Below are 19987 nucleotides of genomic sequence, written 5' to 3'. Positions count from 1 at the left end.
TCTCCAAGAAAAAAGTTTATAACAATTTATATTCACCCTATAGTCAGAAAAAATATGCAAAAACTGTAGTTGATATGTCCAATAAAGTGTTTTTTTCTTGCACTGGCAGTGACGTCATACTTTGTTTTTCATATTTTTCTCGTAAACTATGGATCGTACAGGAACGCTTCTTTGGGTAGTTTTTATGTACTTCCAACGAGGAATCTAGCTGTGCAGGGTTTATGCGGTCGTTTTGGGACACCCTTTATATATATATATATATATATATATATATATATATATATATATATATATATATATATATATATATATATATATATATATATATATATATATATATATATATATATATATATATATATATATATATATATATATATATATATATATATATATATATATATATATATAATAGAGAGAGAGAGAGAGAGAAAGATTAGGCAATCTTATACGTGTAAGTTCAATTGAATTTGCTACTCGCTTTATAGATTTCGTTTTATGTTTTGTTTAGTATTAGAATACTAGAATATTAGGTTTATCCAAACACTTTTTTAAAATGCAGTTATCATTAAAAGAAATTCGAAGTTCCTTTCAGTTTTTACAATTTTGATTCTTAACTGTCGCAAGGTTTCTCACCATCGTAATTATCGAAGTTAATAATTTATGACTTTTTGTAGTAATTTCTGGAGATATACGTGGTGCTTACAAACTCTTTTTTTTATCCCACTACGAAAATACGAAGCGAAACGAACTTAAACGTCCGAAGCGAAATAAATGGATAAGAACTAAGAAAGTAGAGATAACTAGACAGAGTGCATAATAATGGTAGAAATAGATGCTTAAAAGCGAAATATTCGCATAATCAAACTGTTCTAAACTTAATTTTATTTTCTCTTAATAACTACGCAAATTTAACAGCAGTTTTGAGCTTTATTTTAATTTTAACAGTTCTGAAAAATGAACGCAGGAAGCAAATGCGTTTTACCAACAAAGATAGGTCAGCTATGCTTTTTTCTCAATTTTTAACCCTTTTCATTAGGTTTATGTACATTTTACAAGCTTGTATTGGAATAAAAAAATCCTTAAAACTCTTGTATCTCCAATCACTGAAGTTTGTAAAATTTTCTGTTCCATGAATTATTTCCTTTCAAAGTAGTATTAAAAAGTATATAAATTCAATCGATAAGTATTAGTTTAGCCTAAATGATTCCTTCAGTTTTAAAGGTCCCTTTATTTACAAGTATACTATGTACAAAGACTGATGGTATATGGAGAGATGTAAACACTCACCCAGTGTCTGGTTTATATTACAAATGTTCAATATGTTCACCCTTGATCACCTGACTCACAACCCAACCGTAATCCAGTTCCGGCCATTCCCTCTATTCCATGTTCTATAACTTCCGGCACAGGAGCAGTGATGCGCAACTTGTAAGCGTGTATGTACCTCCATTGCAAAATTGTAATTGTAATGAGCAAAGTTTATGCACCAGGAATGCTAACAACACCGAAGATACACATCACTGCTCCTGTGTCGGATAGTGGTAGAAACAAGGAAATGAGCGAATGGCCGGAACTGGATAACTGTTGGATTGTGAGTCAGGTGATCAAGGGTGCACACATTGAACATTTGTGATATGTAAGTTTGTGCATCTCTCCACATACCATCTGCCGTTGTACGTCGTATGCCTGCGAATAAACAGACCTTTGCAATTGAAAGATTCATTTGGACTAATCCTTTATATAAATTGAATGAAATGTATAAATATCAAAAGCTCTCAAGATTTAAATGTCGTTTATTTTTAGGACTTAATTTTTAAAAAATGCTTCAGTATGCATACAAAACTAGACTAAATACATAAGTTTTTAATAAGTAAATATTATTCATTTATCAATAAGATCTTTATAACTTTAAACTGTAAGCCCTATTAATTTTGTTAGGTACCGATTCGGCGTGAATTAATACATAAGAAATAATATATTTCGCTTAACTAGATAACAATGTCAGGTGCATACAAAATTGAGCTTATTATCCAAAAATCCTTCATAAAATTTAAGTAGTAAGCCTTATTGACTTTATTTTGGCCTCATTCGATTCAGCAGCAAATGCCAAAAAAACAATAATACCTCACTTGTCTAAAAAGTAATGTTAACTCTATCCCTATTTTGTCCCTACCAGTAAAATCAAAATAGCAGTTTCCGTTAATTATTGTGACATTCGATTACTTAGAAATTTGCTGATCTGACAGAATGTTTTATGACCCATTTTTTTTTCTTCTTCATTTTCCTCCCAGGAAGAATTAAATATATTCTTTCTAGCATTAAAATATCAAAATAAATCGTGTAATCAATATTTTGTTCATTTTTCCTGTTTTTATGGAGTGTAAAAAACTTATTTTCGTACACATTTTCTGCTTTTATCGATAATAGATTCTTTTGATGTTATAATTAAAATTTTTGTTTTATTTTTTGAAACAATGAAAATGGTTGGTTTCAAATGATTTTTTTGTCGATTGAAAATAATTTCCGAAATTATGTACTTTTGCTTTTTATTGCGTTTTTGAAACAAAAAGTGCCAATCTGCAAAGGAATGGTATTATCAGAAGAGTATTTTTCATCAATCTTACTCTCATAACACTTTTACAATTTCTCTAATTCTAAGTTCTTTAGATTAAAAGCAAACAAACAGCATATAAAATCACGTTGGCAACTTAAATTATCTTCGTTGCGAAGGGTGCATTTTGTAATGAAAAGTGTCACAAATTTACGCAAGATTTGAATTAAATAGAAAATTAATTTAGTATTATGAATAAAATAAAACACAGTTACACAGCTGAAAGTTAAGGGTTAGTAAAAAAGCGGACGACAGTAAAAAACAGATTGCTTTCATTATTGAAAGCCCATGGAACAATCCAGTTACTGCATGAGACATAACCTGGTCTTATACCATCACCTCTCTATGATAAGATTTAGCCCACTATTTTATTTAATTTAACACAATTGAATTACTTTACATGAAGTTATTTAAAGTTAAAGATGGATGTCAACAAGACTATATCCACCCGTACAATGAAAGGGTACGCTGCATCTACGAAATATAGCGCAACATTTATGCAAAACGGTCTTGGAAAGTTACAATAAAGGAGTATGCATACATCAACAAAACCATAAAGGTCAATCATTCAATCAGTGTGCTTCCTCAAAAAAAAACATGAGCTTGTTCTTTATAATTTATACTTGCTCAATAAGAAATATTTACTTTTTAATTGAAAAAAATTTTAATTTATTACTTTTTGGAAGAGTTTCCTAGATTTGGTAAACTTTTGTTCGGTTCAAAATATTTTCAAAATATTTTACTCCAATTTCTCTTAGAGTCATTCCAAATAAGTAAATATTTCATTAAATTATATTCATTCTTACCAATGCAGACGGCATCTTTTGTTCCTTTTTTACTAAGATCTTTTGGCACGAAACCATCCTTACACTCACAAGTGTAACCGCTGCCAGCCTCTACGCATTTTGTATTTTCTCCTTCACAGTCAGATTCTTTGCATACATAGTTCGCTGCCAAAAATTATACAAAAAATAAGAAATTTAAATAAAAATATTATAAAGATTATTTCTTTCTTACAAATGAAGCTGAATTTTTTTGAAGGTCATCAAAATACAAATAATTTTCTAACAAATTTTCTTGTATATTTTTAATTATTTATATAACTACATTAATGTTTTTTTTTCTGCTTAAGATATTGAAATATTCTTTTAGTGATAAAAACCTTGAGGCTTTTAAGTAAGGGATATATCGTTTTACAACTTCATAATTATTCCTCCCTATTCATACGGCATCTTTCTGTCTTCTTTTCGTAATACGTTTAGGTACGAAACCATCCACTCACAAGTGTAATCGCTGACAGACTCTGCAGATTTTATACTTTCTCCGTTACAGTCAATGTCTTTGCATACATGTTTCGCTGCTAAGATGTATGCAAAATGAACAAAATTTAAACAGAAATATGATAAACAAAACTGAATTTTTTGAGGATCATCAAAATTTTTGTTAAAAATTATTTAGTTTATTTTCAGTTTTTTCAATAATTACCTTACCTTTTTGCATGTAGTATTTAATTATTGAATTGAGATGTTTCATTATAGATAAAAACATTGATGCCTTTAAAATAGGAAAAAAATCGTTTTGCAAATAAATTATATTCTTACCAACGCATACGGCATCTTTTTGTCCTTTTTTACTAAGATCTTTTGGTACGAAACCATACGTACACTCACAAGTGTAATCGCTGCCAGCCTCTACACATTTTGTATTTTCTCCTTTACAGTCAGTGTCTCTGCATACATGGTTCGTTGCTAAAAAGTACACAAAATGTAAGAACTTTAAACAGAAATATGATACTCATTATGGTTTACTTACAAACAAACCAAACTGAAATTTTTGAGGATCATTAAAAAAAAAATTAGAAATATTTTGTTTATTTTTATTTTTTTCTGTAACTACCTTACTTTTTTGCATGTGGTATTTAATTATTGAATTGAGATATTCTATCATAGATAAAAACATTGATGCCTTTAAAATAGGAAAAAAATCGTTTTACAAATAAATATATATTCTTACCAATGCACACGGCATCTTTTTGTCCTTTTTTACTAAGATCTCTTGGTACAAAACCATCCTTACACTCACAAGTGAAATCGCTGCCAGCCTCTACACATTTTGTATTTTCCCCTTTACAGTCAGTGACTTTGCATTCATGTTTTACTACTAAAAAGAATACAAAATGTAAGAACTTTAAACAGAAATATGATACGTATTATGTTTTACTTACAAATAAAACCTTTTTTCCATGAAGGGTACCAAAATAAGGTGTCCGTCTCAAATCGTGTCAAAGAAGTTATTAGTTTGACAAACCCAATCACTGTATCACTGTGCTAGTAAAGATAAACCTTCAAATAATCTCTCTCGAGGAATGTTATGAGATGGATACAATGGACGATTGGAAAAAAATTATTTAATGGAACACATGGTTTAAAGGAGATTTTGCTGTACACAATTCATTATATATTGTCAATATAATTATTTATGATAAATTCAAAAAGATGCAATGGCTGCAGATCCGTCGTCAAAATATTAAATTACATATTACATTAAAATGATTAAAAAAATTTACTAAAAAAACGCGTGTTTTACATGCCATCCTTAAACGTGTATGTACACTAATGAGCCAAAAAAAACTGGTACAGGCATGAGTATGCAAATAAAGGGGTATGGAGCCAATCAAAGTACAGCGCTGCAATCGGCAACGCGTATATAAGACAACGAGTGTCTAGCACAGTTCTTAGATTGGTTACTGCCGCTACAATGCCAGGTTATACAGATTTAAGTGAATTTGAACGTGGTGTTATAGTCGGCGCACGGGAGATGAGACATAGCATATCCGAGATAGCAATGAAATTTGGATTTTCACGTATGACCATTTCACGAATATACCGTGAGTATCGAAAATCCGGTAAAACATCAAATCTACGACATCTCTGCCATATTCAACGAAATATCATCGATATGGGCTTTCCATACGGGCTTCCCTACACGACATTAGGCAGGTATACCAGTTTTTTTGGCTCTTCAGTGTATGTTGTAAAAGAATTTAATCCGTAATTAAAACTGTTAAATGGAATACTGATTATGATAAATGAATGTCTAACAATTTAAAGTATATTGCTACGACAATTCTCTAGTATCGCAATAGCAATTAATTTCTAAGGCACTAAAATTTAAATGTTTTCTCCGTTTCGAGCACACTTGGTATTTGCTCCACGACAATCGCGGCATGATTGCAGATATACAATGTCTAACAAAAAGCACACTGCAGCGACAACTGTAACTTATTAATTATGATGTACCACCATTGTATTTAATTTTTTATTATTCATTAATTATACTGTTGTTCATAGTAGTAAAATTCTAATAGTAAAACTAATTTACAGTCATTCACGTTTATCTGCGTTTCCGCTTGGGACACACCGTGTATTTGAAGCCTGGACAATCGCCATTTTTACTCCTGTATATATATATATATATATATATATATATATATATATATATATATATATATATATATATATATATATATATATATATATATATATATATATATATATATATATATATATATATATATATATATATATATATATATATATATATATATATATATATATATATATACACTACCGGTCAAAAGTTTGCGAAAATTTTGAAATCTACAAAAAAAAGGTCTAAATTCAAATGTTCATAGAACTACGAAAAATCATTCAAAATGCATGAAAATTTGATATGTTCTAAAGTGAACCATCTACAGTTAGATACATATGATCAAATTGCAATACTTCGTTTTTTGCGAACTGAATCCAGCTTTTCATCATGGGTTGTTTCTATGGTGAAAAAAGTTGTTAAGTTAGAACGCTTGCCAAACTTGCAAAAAAAATTTTTGCACTTTCTGCTGATAGAAAATAGATATTTGAACCGTTCTATGTGAGTCCTCAAAATTTCAGATCGATTTGATTTTTTTTGACGAAGTTATAGAATTTTGAAAAACATGTGTACTATTCTCGATTTTTGAGCACTCCACATATGCGGTCTTTTGGTCCATACATCTTCTACCAAAGAACTTTTTAATTTTAACGTTTTCTATATTTTCAAATAATTAATATTGGTTATAAAACAAATATTCTTATTCATTATTGTAATTATTGTTATTAAAAAGAATTTATTATGAATATGATTAAAACAATGTCTCATAGATGTCACATTTCATCGAAAATTTGTTTGTTCTTGCAAACGATGCTCTGATATTTCGAATAGAAATCAGTTATGGGACATTTTACAACAGGAATGGAACTCTATATCACTTAAAGTGATTAATGGTTTGTTATAACGAATGCCACGCATATGTAAGGCAATAATAAAAGTAAAAGGTGGATGGTTCGAGGAATCTAAGATTTAAATGTTAATTTATTTAATTACAAAATACGAATAAGAATATGTTATATATTTGACCTGTTGTAAATAAAATAGTTTAGTAAAAATGCGAATTTTTTATACTACTGATATTATTTTTTAGAATTATTTATGTAATTATTGTTATAACTTTTTATTTTAATTTAATGTAAAGTAAAAATATCACAACAAGACTAATACACATGAGCAATAAATATAACAATAATAATTACAATAAAGAATAAGAGTATTTGTTTTATAATAATCATTAATTATTTGAAAATATAGAAAACATTAATATTAAAATTTTCTTTGGTAGAAGACGTATGGACCAAAAGACCGCATATGTGGAATGCTCAGAAATCGAAAAAAGTACACATATTTTTCAAAATTCTATAACTTCGTCAAAAAGAATCAAATCGATCTGAAATTTTGAGGGCTTACATGGAACGGTTCAAATAACTATTTTCTATCAACAGAAAGAATAAAATTTTTTTTTTGCAAGTTTGGCAAGTGTTCAAACTTATCAACTTTTTTCACCATAGAAACAACCCATGATGAAAAGCTGGATTCAGTTCGCAAAAAACGAAGTATTGCAATTTGATCATATGTATCTAACTGTAGAGGGTTCACTTTAGAACATATCAAATTTTCACTCCATTTGAATGATTTTTCGCAGTTCTGTGAACATTTGAATTTAGACCTTTTCTTTGTAGATTTCAAAATTTTCGCAAACTTTTGACCGGTAGTGTATATATATATATATATATATATATATATATATATATATATATAAGAAGATAGTGGAATGATAACACATAGCCAATCACAGAAGACTTTTGCTAAGTAACGCACAAAACAGCCAATCAAAATTGAGAACGCATGTGTGAGTAAAGGTAATAATTTTTAATAATGCTGTCTGCAGAAATGTTACAACTAAACTTACCAGCTAAACTTCGATTTTTATTTTGTATTGAAGCGATAAGCAGAGAGCTCGCCGCACTTAACTATACTCTATGTGTGAAATATATTGAGCAGTTTACTTCAAAATATTTATATTTTATAAAAAATGGATCGCCGTGAATATCTTAGGAGATATCAACAGTGACATAGGGCTGAACATAATTTAGCAGTACAAAATTACCGGGAAAATAATCGCAGTACTATCAATACGCGACAGCGAAATGAGTGGCGAAGAAACGTTGAAGAGTAGAAACGTTTAAATGAAAACGAATAATATGGAAAAGAAATTGATAAAAATGTTGTAGATAAGGAGTTTTTGTAAATAATTTTTACTTTTATCATCGTTTTTACTTACTTTCAAAAAATCGTTCAGCCAGAAATATTAATTTACAGTTCATATTTTTTTTGAGATATTTCTTAAATAATGCATAAAAGTGCGAATCATTGGTACACAAAATGATGTGAAAAGAAAAATCAATGAAAAATAGCCAGGTTTTGTGAATATTCAGAGATCTATTGTAAATAATTTTTAATTTTATTGTTTTCACCTTATTTTTTTATAACAATTCAGACAAAAATGTTTATTGATCAGTGATAACATAATTATTTCATTTTACACTTGTTATTTTATTAGTATTCAGTTTGACAAAAAATTAAATTGCTTAATTTAATTTGTCGAATTTCAGTTACATATGTTTTTATTATATAATTTGCTTTTTGTCTGATTGAAACTAAAATATTTCGTCAGTTGACAGTATTGTAGTTAATTGGGCAATTACTTTCAATGAGTTTTGCTTGTGAAATATTACTCAGCATCAACTTATTAATATTACATGTTTTAATTTGTTTGCCATATTTTGAAGTATTTTTTCATTAGGTTTTAATTGTTCTCAGTTTAGAATTTAAATTACTGGGGGGGGGGGAGATGAAGCACCATATAGGGAGCGTTCGGCATCCTATAAGATCAACAATGATTTGAGTTAGTAGGGATAAATATATACTTGAGGTTGCCCCTTCACGAAATTGACGACTTATGATTGGCGCCATTCCTGATTGCGCTGAACACCGTGGTAACAGGAATGGCTGCCAAAATATAATGATATTTCAATAAAACATTGGAAAATTAAATCTGTCGAGTCTCAAAGTCCTCCATGTTCCCCTAACAAATCAATACCTCTGGGGGTACCAATCCAGGAGTTTCCTTGTCTTCTGGATTGGTTCAAAATTACAAGGCTACGGCGTTGAACATTAGTAGTCGTAAACCCAAAAAATGGGTCGACTGTTCAACGGTGGTCATAAAATAAAATAATAAAAAAAAACAATGGCCAAAACTTTATAAAATTGCAATGAACCCGATATGAGCAAAATTAATAAACCCAAGAAAATGCATTTTGAATAGAAACAAAAATTAATGGAGTAAGCACAGAAAGAAAAGGAAAAAAAACAACTCACTTCTTTTTTAAGGTTGAATATCTTCAGATTTAGGTGCACTGAATTCTCTAATAGCAGTTAGATACTGTCTAAGTTTATCATGAATAGAATCTGTGTACCTCCATCGCCACATAAAATCGGTGAAATACGAATCGAAAATGGCGTCTGTGGTACGGACTGGCGATGAGATTTTTTTCTAAAGTCCCTTGTTATGACTGCCCACATACCTTCGATCTTATTGACCAGAAGAAAAAGTAACCTTACCAGCCGGTATCCAACTAAGAACTAGCGGACCTCTGAAATCACATATACCGTTGAACATTTAAAAATAACGCTAAAATCTGAACCAATCAGAATCACGATTGGGTTTCAACATCGCCGAGCTTGGTGATCAACCGCGATCACAACTTGGTGAGAATCAAGGGACACCCTCAAATATATTAGTCAATCCGAGTTAGGCTCTGTCACGTGTGTTTCCAATACGGAGATTAATCTCCGACTAATGCCCTATAGTAATGTGTTAAATAATATTGCTTCCTCGCTTTGTATAAGTTTATATTATTGTCTGTAGTAAAATTGCTTTATATAAGTTTATAATGCTGATAACAAGGACCTCTGACATGTTACAATGCTATCATATTCTCTCTGTGATGTTGGTGCAGAAAAATTGCCAGCCAATCTCCAGGAAAACGACTTTAATTTTGTTCGCTAAGCGAATAAAAATGTAATTGCACAGCAGCTATTGGGGGTTGGTGAGCGGTAGCGAGCAGGGGGCAGAGCCCTCTAGTATATATATAAATTCCTTTCAGTTATATTTTAAACAGGAACACTTATTCCTTTTATGCAACTCTGAATTGTTAAAAATATGAAAATTGAGGGAAAATTAACAATCATACTCAAAACATCGTTTTTAGAAACCTGTATGCAAAATTGAACCAGCAATATAAGCTTAAGTAACTCCAGAGGCCTAAGTAACCTCGCAGGATGGTAACTTCACAACTCACTGTACATGGAATTGTATGGTAAGTGTACAAAACTTTTATAGTATAAGGCAAAGCATTTAGTTTCTTTTTAACAACAGGTAAAATTTATTTTTCTCAAATCAGATATTTTTAAACAGACATAAGAATCTAACACGAAGTTATAACACAAAGGTGTCCTTTATTCACTATATTTTCAAATAAGGGATAGATTTTTTTTTAATCAACTACTGTTATTTTAAAGAGTCTTTAGTTGCTCATTTCTGATCATTCATTGCTGTTTCATGCACCAGATCTCAGATGTGCAATTATGAAATAAAATCTCAGATCATAAGTTGCTCAATTTAATCTTTATAAAACTTTATAACAATCAACTCTCGCAACTTTTGGCTTACTTACCTATGCATTTTATGTATTTTGTTCCTTTTTTGTTTTTATCTTTCATTTCAAAACCCTCATTGCAGTCACAGTAATAGTCACTGCCGTTCGGAACGCATTTTTGATTCTCACCGAAGCAATCAGTGCTTTCACATTTATATTTATCTGTAACAAAGAGAACGCATATTACATACCATAAATAAATAAATGATAATTTTCAGAAAAGCAAACTTTTTTAAATTTAAATTCGTTTTATGCCTATCAATTTCTTAGAATTTGAAATTATCTAGAAATTATAAAGTCATAAAAAAATACAAATAGCATCTCAATGAGCTCATAAGTGATAAATAGGTTTAAAATATTAGAGGATTTTAATTTAATCCTTTTATGTTTTAAGAAATTTTTCTTTTAATCCAGAAACTTTTTTTTATCCAGAAACAAAATAGTGTAAAATATGATTAGAAATTTTTCGTTTACTTTAAGAATAAATTTATGAAAAATAAATTTATGAAAAATTTCCTATACAACTAAACTTTTACCCTAAAGATCATTTTTACAGAAACAAATTTTAATAATTATTATTTCATATAATAGAAAATGGGAAAAAAAGATATATGGTTAAACTTAAATAACACACTAGAATATAACTTTATGATATGCATATACTGAGAATATAACTCAAAGCTTAAATACTGAAACAAAGATACATTGAAACATTACTTTCTGGCAATTTATCAAAGAAGGAAGTGGGCTAAACAATTTCAGGTTTTGATCGTTTCAAACTCTTTTATTCTTAGGTAGTTTTAAAGCAAGCGCTGTATTATTTTCTTAACAGGACCATCCAGTGACATATTTTTGTAACAAATTTTTAAAGCTAGTATAACTAAATTTTTGCTTTTCTGAGCAGAACACGGTTTGCTGTGTATTTCAATTTCCTTCCGTATACTTTACAATTCATTTTCAAAATTTATATGACAGTATCGAGAAGGACGTTATTATTTTGACCTAGATTGAAATTACATAGCGAGACAAAACTCTTATGAGTTTTTCTTCTTAAATAAAAAGAGTTTTTAAAGAAAGAAGAGAAACTCTGATTTTATTCATTTAAAAAGAAAAAAAATTTATAATTTTAACTTCGTAAAAAAATTTAACCTTTTATTTTTCGAGGAAATTTTTGACATCAGAGTATTAACTTTTCGTTATGTTAATAAAAATTTAGTAAGTACCGTGACTTGAAAAATCTCAAATATGCTTGGAGATAATGTTATGAACTTTTTATAGTAATTATTTTCTTAACCGCAATGATTGGGGAAATATGTCCCTGATAAAAGAAATTACTGACTAGGGATGCAAAAAAGAATAAACCTATTTTATTTAATTAACTTCCACTTATCTATAGATATTTCTTTTATATGTCACCATGAACTCAAGTGTTTTTCTATCTATTGGTAACACTATAGTTATTATTACATACCTGTCAACTTTTAATCCTTTCATGGATGATTTTCCCCAGTGGTAGTAAATTTAAATTTAAAATGCAATTTTAGGCAGTAACATTTGTTGTAATTTGTACAAACTTGTGCAGATTTCTTCAATTGTATTTCATATTAATATATATGCTTAATTTTTTTAAAATTAGTGGTGGATTAAAAGTATTATAAATTAAGTTAATAAATGCAAGGAATATATAGAAAGCATATATTTTACTACTACTTTAAATATAGAAATGAAATTTTACTCCAAATGCGTAAAAGTTGGCAGATATGTTATTATTTACTTTGTTAGGTTAATTTAACAAAATTTAGGTAGCTTCAAAAAATAGCTATGTGTTAAGTATTTATTTTTATTCCTCCTGAATTTTTATAGAAATATTAACTTAGTTACGAAGTGCTTTTCTAAAATTTATTTTTGGCTCTTTCTAAGATAGCTGTAGAAATTTTAAACATAAACGGTAATACGGCGATGTATATTGTTATATAAATACTGGTGTTGAAGTTTGCCTTTTTCGAGCAATAGTATATGCAATACAAGAGGGTTGTCAGCACGTAATAGACCATTAGAATGAACTCCCTATTTCATCTTACGACAGAAATGGAAATAATTTTAATACTTCGTTGCCTACGTATCCTGAAAAATCCAGTACTCATACTTACGGTGGTTTGTGTTTGTGTAATTTAATGGGCTTTATATTATTACTAAAATTTATTACATAAAGAACTTTGGCAATATCGTGAACTGCTGTTGAAATTGGTTAAAAATGAAATCAAAATACTTTCAGACGGTCGAAACCACGGGTAACCCAGATAACGATAATTTTTTTTTATTAATATAATGTTGGAAATTAATCCATATAAAAACTATAAAATATAGCATCTATAGATCTTATATTTTATTATCTTTCTTATTCGGTGTCACTCTAAATTATTACGTATAGTAAATGATATATTCAGTCTTAAAATAAATAAAAATTTGGATCTTATATACAAATTACACTTTTTATTGAAAAAAATTATCTAAGTCTTTAATAAATTTTTCAGCATTACGAATGTTGCACGTTCAGTAGCATAGTTTGCTGTGAAAATGCTGAGAGCGGAGATTTCTTTACCTGTTAACTATACTGAAGTTCTTTCAGAATTTTTTAAAACATGTTTAAATTTTACCTTTGCATGTCAGTTTATTTGTATCTTTCTTCATTACATCTACAGGTTCAAAGTCTATAAGGCATTCACATTTAAATGCTTTTCCAATTGGGACACACTGGGTATTCACTCCTGGACAATCACCTCTTTTACACGTATATGTAATTGCTGTAATAGTATTTAATACATATCTGAAACTGGTCAATGGAATAAAGATATAAATGATTGTCTAAGAATTTGACACATTGTTACAACAACAATAATTATTCTTTTGTATCACCACTGAATTAATTTTTTTTTCTTTTTCAATAATTACAGCGTTACCTGTAGTAGTAATTCTGTAATTCAAAAAAAAAAAATTGTCGACAGTAATACTCTTAAATCATTTATCACTGCTTGCACGTGAAAATTTTATAGATGCATCATGCATTCGCATTATGTATTTCATGCAGATATAGTCAATCTGCTTCTGCGTAATTCAGAATTTGGATAATTTTTTAAAACATGATTAAATTTTACCTTTGCACACCAGTTCATTTGTATCTTTCTTAGTTTCATCTACAGGTTCAAAGTCTGTAAGGCATTCACATTTAAATGTTTTTCCAATTGGGACACACTGGGTATTCACTCTTGGACAATCACCTCTTTTACACGTATATGTAATTGCTGTAATAGTATTTAATACATATCTGAAACTGGTCAATATAATAAAGATATAAATGATTGTCTAAGAATTTGACACATTGTTACAACAACAATAATTATTCTTTTGTATCACCACTGAATTAATTTTTTTTCTTTTTCAATAATTACAGCGTTACCTGTAAGTAATTCTGTAATTCAAAAAAAATTGTCGACAGTAATACTCTTAAATCATTTATCACTGCTTGCACGTGAAAATTTTATAGATGTATCATGCATTCGCATTATGTATTTCATGCAGATATAGTCAATCTGCTTTTACGTAATTTATAATTTAGAGTGCAAATAAATTACAATGCATTTCTAAGCAGAAATAAATTACAGGAATGTCTAGTGTTTAGAGTTTTAATTAACAATGAAGTATATTACACGAATGTCTGACAATATAAAGCACACTGCTACGAAGACAACCGTAAATTATCAATTATGCTGTATTACCACAGTATTTAATTTTTTATTCTTTCTTAACTTTTATTCTTTCTAAACATACAAACTTTTTACTACACAATGCAATATAACATACAATAACAGGTCTTTTGACTGGTAATGAAATGTTTTGTGTAAAAGTGTTAGTTGTATTCATAGTATTAAAACTCTAATAATAAATTACAAGGCATTCTCATTTATATATTTCAGTCTGAGACACACTGTGAATATGCTCCTGGGCAATCATCGTTTTCACATCTTTGCACACGTGCTTTAAGAAAATTTAATAACATAAATTGGTAATTGGTATATTTTTCTTTATATGGCGCCATAAACTCAAGTGTTTCTTTATCTATTGGCAACACTATAGTTATTATTATTTATTTTGTTAGGTTAATTTAGCAAAATTTAGGTAGCTTCAAAAAAATAGTTATGTGTTAAGTATTTATTTTTATTCCTCCTGAATTTTTATAGAAATAATAACTTAGTTACGAAGTGATTTTCTAAAATTTATTTTTGCCTCTTTCTAAGATAGCTGTAGAAATTTTAAACATAAACGGTACTACGGCGATGTATATTGTTATATAAATACTGGTGGTGAAGTTTGCCTTTTTCGAGCAATAGTATATGCAATACAAGAGGGTTGTCAGCACGTAATAGACCATTAGAATGAACTCCCTATTTCATCTTACGACAGAAATGGAAATAATTTTAATACTTCGTTGCCTACGTATCCTGAAAAATCCAGTACTCATACTTACGGTGGTTTGTGTTTGTGTAATTTATTGGACTTTATATTATTACTGAAATTCATTACATAAAGAACTTTGGCAATATCGTGGACTGCTGCTGAAACACATGAAAATGCTTACACATGAATGCACACATGCTTACACATGAAATTTTTATACATGTATCATACATTTGCATTATGTATTTCATGCAGATATAGTCAATCTGCTTCTACGTATTTCAGAATTCGGATAATTTTTTAAAACATTGTTAAATTTTACCTTTGCACTCAAGTTCATTTGTATCTTTCTTAGTTTCATCTACAGGTTCAAAGTCTGCAAGGCATTCACATTTAAATGCTTTTCCAATTGGGACACACTGGGTATTTTCTCCTGGACAATCACTGTGTTTACACATGTATCTAATTGCTGTAATAGAATTTAATACATAACTGAAACTGGTCAACGGAATAAAGATATAAATGATTGTCTAATAATTTGACATATAAAATAAATATTCGTTCGTATCACCACTGAATTCATTTTTTTCCTTTTTCAGTATTTTTCAGTTCATTTAGTGTCTACAATAATGCTCTTAAATCATTTATCATTATCATTTGCACGTGAAAATTTTATAGATGTATCATACATTTACATAATGTATTTCATGCAATTATAGTCAATCTGCTTTTACGTAATTCATAATTTAGAGTGCAAATAAATTACAATGCATTTCTCAGAAGAAATAAATTACAGGAATGTCTAGTGTTTAGAGTTTTATTTAACAATGAAGTAAATTACAGGAATATATAACAATATAAAGCACACTGCTACGAAGGCAACTACAGTGTACTCCCGATTATCCGGGTTAATCACCGGGACAGGTCGCACGGACAATCGAAAAACACGGATAATCCGAAAACTCCTTTTATTAAAGAAAAATTCAATATCAGTACAAAAAATATAAAAATTACTGACATTTGCATGCATAACATTAAACTAGGAATTTTCCGTTTTGAAAAATGTGTAATGCGTCTTCGCCATATATCGATACACATATTTTACGAACTGCAGTAGTGTCACCGTAACCAAATCCTTCCATATAATCTAATAAAGTTTCCACAGAGCAGCAGAATGAGAAATAGTATTTCATTCATTTACTACATCTTCTGCATCAGTTACTATCATCACTATTTGATTTAACAACATAACGATGTCTTCATCAGTCAAATACTGGAAACCAGGCTCACATGCATCACTTTGAAACCTATCTTCTAAATTTTCTTCATCAAGAATTTCAAAACCTTAGATTTCTTTTGCTTGTTCGAGAATACTGTTATCATATTTTTCTTGAACATCTGAAGAGGATTGTTCATCAAGCGATATGATCTTTCTCCACTATCGTACGTAGATACTGATAACGTAGACGATTTTAGATTTGACCATGCTGCTGATATTCCATATACTGCAATCCAATAACGAATATTGCTTCCAAAAATTTGGTAGAGTTATAACTTCATGAATCAAATTTTTTTAATCTTGAAAATGTTTCTCTTTATATTTTCTGTGTGACTCCGGAATGAGCACGGAAAATCCGCAAACAGGATAATCCGCGCATGAATAATCGAGAGCGTACTGTATAACTTATCAATTATGCTGTATCACTATAGTATTCAATTTTTTATTCTTTCTTAATTAACACTAAACATACATGCTTTTTACTACACAATGCAATATAACATACAATAACAGGTCTTTTGACTGGTTATGATACGTTTTGTGTTAAAGTGTTAGTAGTATTCATAGTATTAAAACTCTAATAATGAAATTATAAGGCATTCTCATTTTTATATTTCTGTCTGAGACACACTGTGTATTTGCTCCTGGGCAATCACCGTTTTCTAACCTTTACACACGTGCTTTAAGAAAATGTAATAACATAAATTGGTATATTATATATATATATATATATATATATATATATATATATATATATATATATATACGTGGCTTTGGAAGTTGCAAAGCAGGCGGCGGTAGCAGGCGACAACTACAATGTGTATAAACGAAGAGAATTGACAGTAAGTTTCTGATACAGGAATGGAATTTCAGCTTTTTTCCTGGGTAAAAAGGTTTTTGTTATGCCTCGTATAAGAAAGAGAAAAACCTACCAGTGCTAGTCTGAATTTGATCGAGGTCGAATCGTGACTTACCGGGATTGCGGTTTAGCATACTGAAGTTTTGCTGCTCGCGTTGGTCGAGTGGTCGAGATCCCATGACTGTTAGCAGAATATGAAATCGATGGGTTCATAACGGTCATATGGAAAGACGTGCAGGATCTCAGCAGCCCCCCATCACTAACAGCCGAGAAGACAGATATGTTATCCACTTGGCCTTAAGGGATAGTACAGCTATGTCACGAACCCTGAATCAACAAATTGGGTCATTTGCAAGACAACAAGTGTCTGCACGAACAGTTCGACGACGTTTGCAGCAGCATGTACTGTCTGCACGGCGATCAAGGCTTCGGCAGCCCTTGACGCTGCATCACAGGCTGGAGCACCTCAAATGGTGAGATCAACGACGAACCTGAACTCAGGAATGGCATGACATCGTCTTTTCAGATGAATCCAGGTTCTGTATTGTGGCATCACGATTGCCGCATCCGTGTTTGCGACATCGTGGAGAACGCCTATTGACAGCTTGCATTTGACATCGTCATACTGGCTCATCACCTGGAGAAATGGTATGGGGTGTCATTGGATACATGTTGGATACATCACCTCTTGCTCACTTTGAACAGTTGCCGTTGCATTTCTGATATGTTAGGGACGTTTGCTCTGCCTTGCCTTCGAGGCCTACATAACGCTACTTTTCAGCACGACAGTTCACGACCGCATGTTGCCCGCACTATCCTGACCTTCCTTGACACAGAACATATTCGCCTGTTGCCCTGGCCAGCACATTCTCTTGATTTCTTACCAATTGAAAACGTATGGTCAATGGTTGCTGAACGACTGGCTCGCTACCACTCGTCAATCACTACGGTCCTTGTATTGTGGCATGATTTTTAAACTGAAAGGAATGCTGTACCCGTTGAGGCTATCCAACCTCTGTTCGACTCGATACCCAGGAGAATAACTGCTGCTATTGCGGCCAGGGGAGGTTGCTCTGAGTTCTGATTCCCAGGATCTATACATCCAAATATCCTGAAAATTTAATCACTTGTTCATCCATCCAACTAAAATGCATTAGCCGAATAAATATCATTCTGTTATTTGCATTCCTCCTGGTGTAACAATTTTAATGACCAGTAGTATACATATAATATATGTATATATATATATATATATATATATATATATATATATATATATATATATATATATATATATATATATATATATATATATATATATATATATATATATATATATATATATATATATATATATATATATATAAATATATATATAAATATATATATATATAAATGTGTGTATATGTTTGTTATTTTGTGAAATTTTACGTGTAATGTTATTTTTACTCGTTATACTTGTAATATATATTCATACTGTACACATACTTGTAAATATTAATGCTTTTTATCGCTCAATTTTTTTCCTTAGTCTGATTGATTTAATGCCCCAGATCTCATATTTTAATATCTTTTCTATTCGGTGTCATTCTAAATTATATTACTTATTGTAAGTCATAATATTATTCTTAAAATAAGTAAAACTTTGGATCTAACGCCCAAAACACGCGTTTTTGTTGAAATAAGTTATCCAAATATTTAAATAATAATTCAATATTGCGATAATCAATCGCTTAATCTAGTGCAAAAATGCTGCGATCGGAGATTTCTCTACCTTTTAACTATGCTGAAAACGTTACTTACTTCATATATCTTGCCATATTCTGTGAAGAGTTATAGCACCTTTAAATAAAGCGTTAATCCGTGGTGGAGGGAACAATTATTTATTTTAAGCAACCCTAAATTGTTTAAAATTCGAAAATTAAGTGAAAATTTACTATCAAACTCAAAACATTGTTTTCAAAATCTGTGTGCAAAATTTATCCAGGAAAATAAGCTTAAGGAACTCAAGAGGCCTAAGTAATCCCGCTTGATAGTAATTTCATAACTCACAGTACATAGAATTGTATGGTAGGGGTTAAACTAACACAACTTGTACTATAGGACAAAGCATTAAGTTTCTTTTCGAAACAGATATTTTAAAGAATCAAACAAAGGTTGTAATAATCACTGCATTTTCAAATGAGGCATCTTTTTTTATCAACTACTATTATTTTAAAAAGTCTTTAGATTCTTATTTCTAATGATTCATTGTTGTTTCATACACCAAACCTCAGATACGCGATTATGAAATTAAATCTCAGATCATAAGTAGTTCAATTTAATCTTTATAAAACTATTAATAGTATTTTTCGCAACTTTTGGCCTACTTACCTATGCATTTTATGTATTTTGTTCCTTTTTTGTTTTCGTCTTCCAGTTCAAAACCCTTATTGCATTCACAATAGTGGTTCTTACCTTTCGGAACGTATTTTTGATTCTCACTTTGGCAATTAGTATTTTCACATTCATATTTATGTGCAACAAACAAAACACATATTACATACCATAAATAAATAAATCATTTAAATGATTTTGGGGGAAAAAGAAAAAACTTTTTGAAATTTAAAGTCTTACCAAGAGTATCGATT

General features: G+C 29.9%; 1 protein-coding gene across 2 annotated transcripts in view; it reads right to left on the bottom strand.

Moving 5' to 3' along the window:
• LOC110281919 (uncharacterized) overlaps positions 1-19987 on the bottom strand; it is a 47866-nt gene that overhangs the window by 24425 nt on the left and 3454 nt on the right. The window contains exons 2-8 of one of the 2 annotated variants that reach the window (XM_087163682.1): positions 15542-15688; positions 13920-14066; positions 13422-13568; positions 10783-10926; positions 4628-4774; positions 4216-4362; positions 3421-3564 (exon numbers count right to left, since the gene is read on the bottom strand). In XM_087163682.1, the coding sequence (XP_087019808.1) occupies positions 3421-3564; positions 4216-4362; positions 4628-4774; positions 10783-10926; positions 13422-13568; positions 13920-14066; positions 15542-15688 (1023 nt within the window). The remainder of the gene's footprint in view (positions 1-3420; positions 3565-4215; positions 4363-4627; positions 4775-10782; positions 10927-13421; positions 13569-13919; positions 14067-15541; positions 15689-19987) is intronic. The other variant, XM_087163683.1, reaches the window with a different exon arrangement.

Source organism: Parasteatoda tepidariorum, chromosome 5 (genome assembly GCF_982258835.1).
Source record: "Parasteatoda tepidariorum strain Cologne lab strain chromosome 5, Ptep-v5.0, whole genome shotgun sequence".
Taxonomy (NCBI): Eukaryota; Metazoa; Arthropoda; class Arachnida; order Araneae; family Theridiidae; genus Parasteatoda; species Parasteatoda tepidariorum.
The sequence above is the reverse complement of the archived record's forward strand: the minus strand, read 5'-3'. Positions and strand labels throughout refer to the sequence as shown.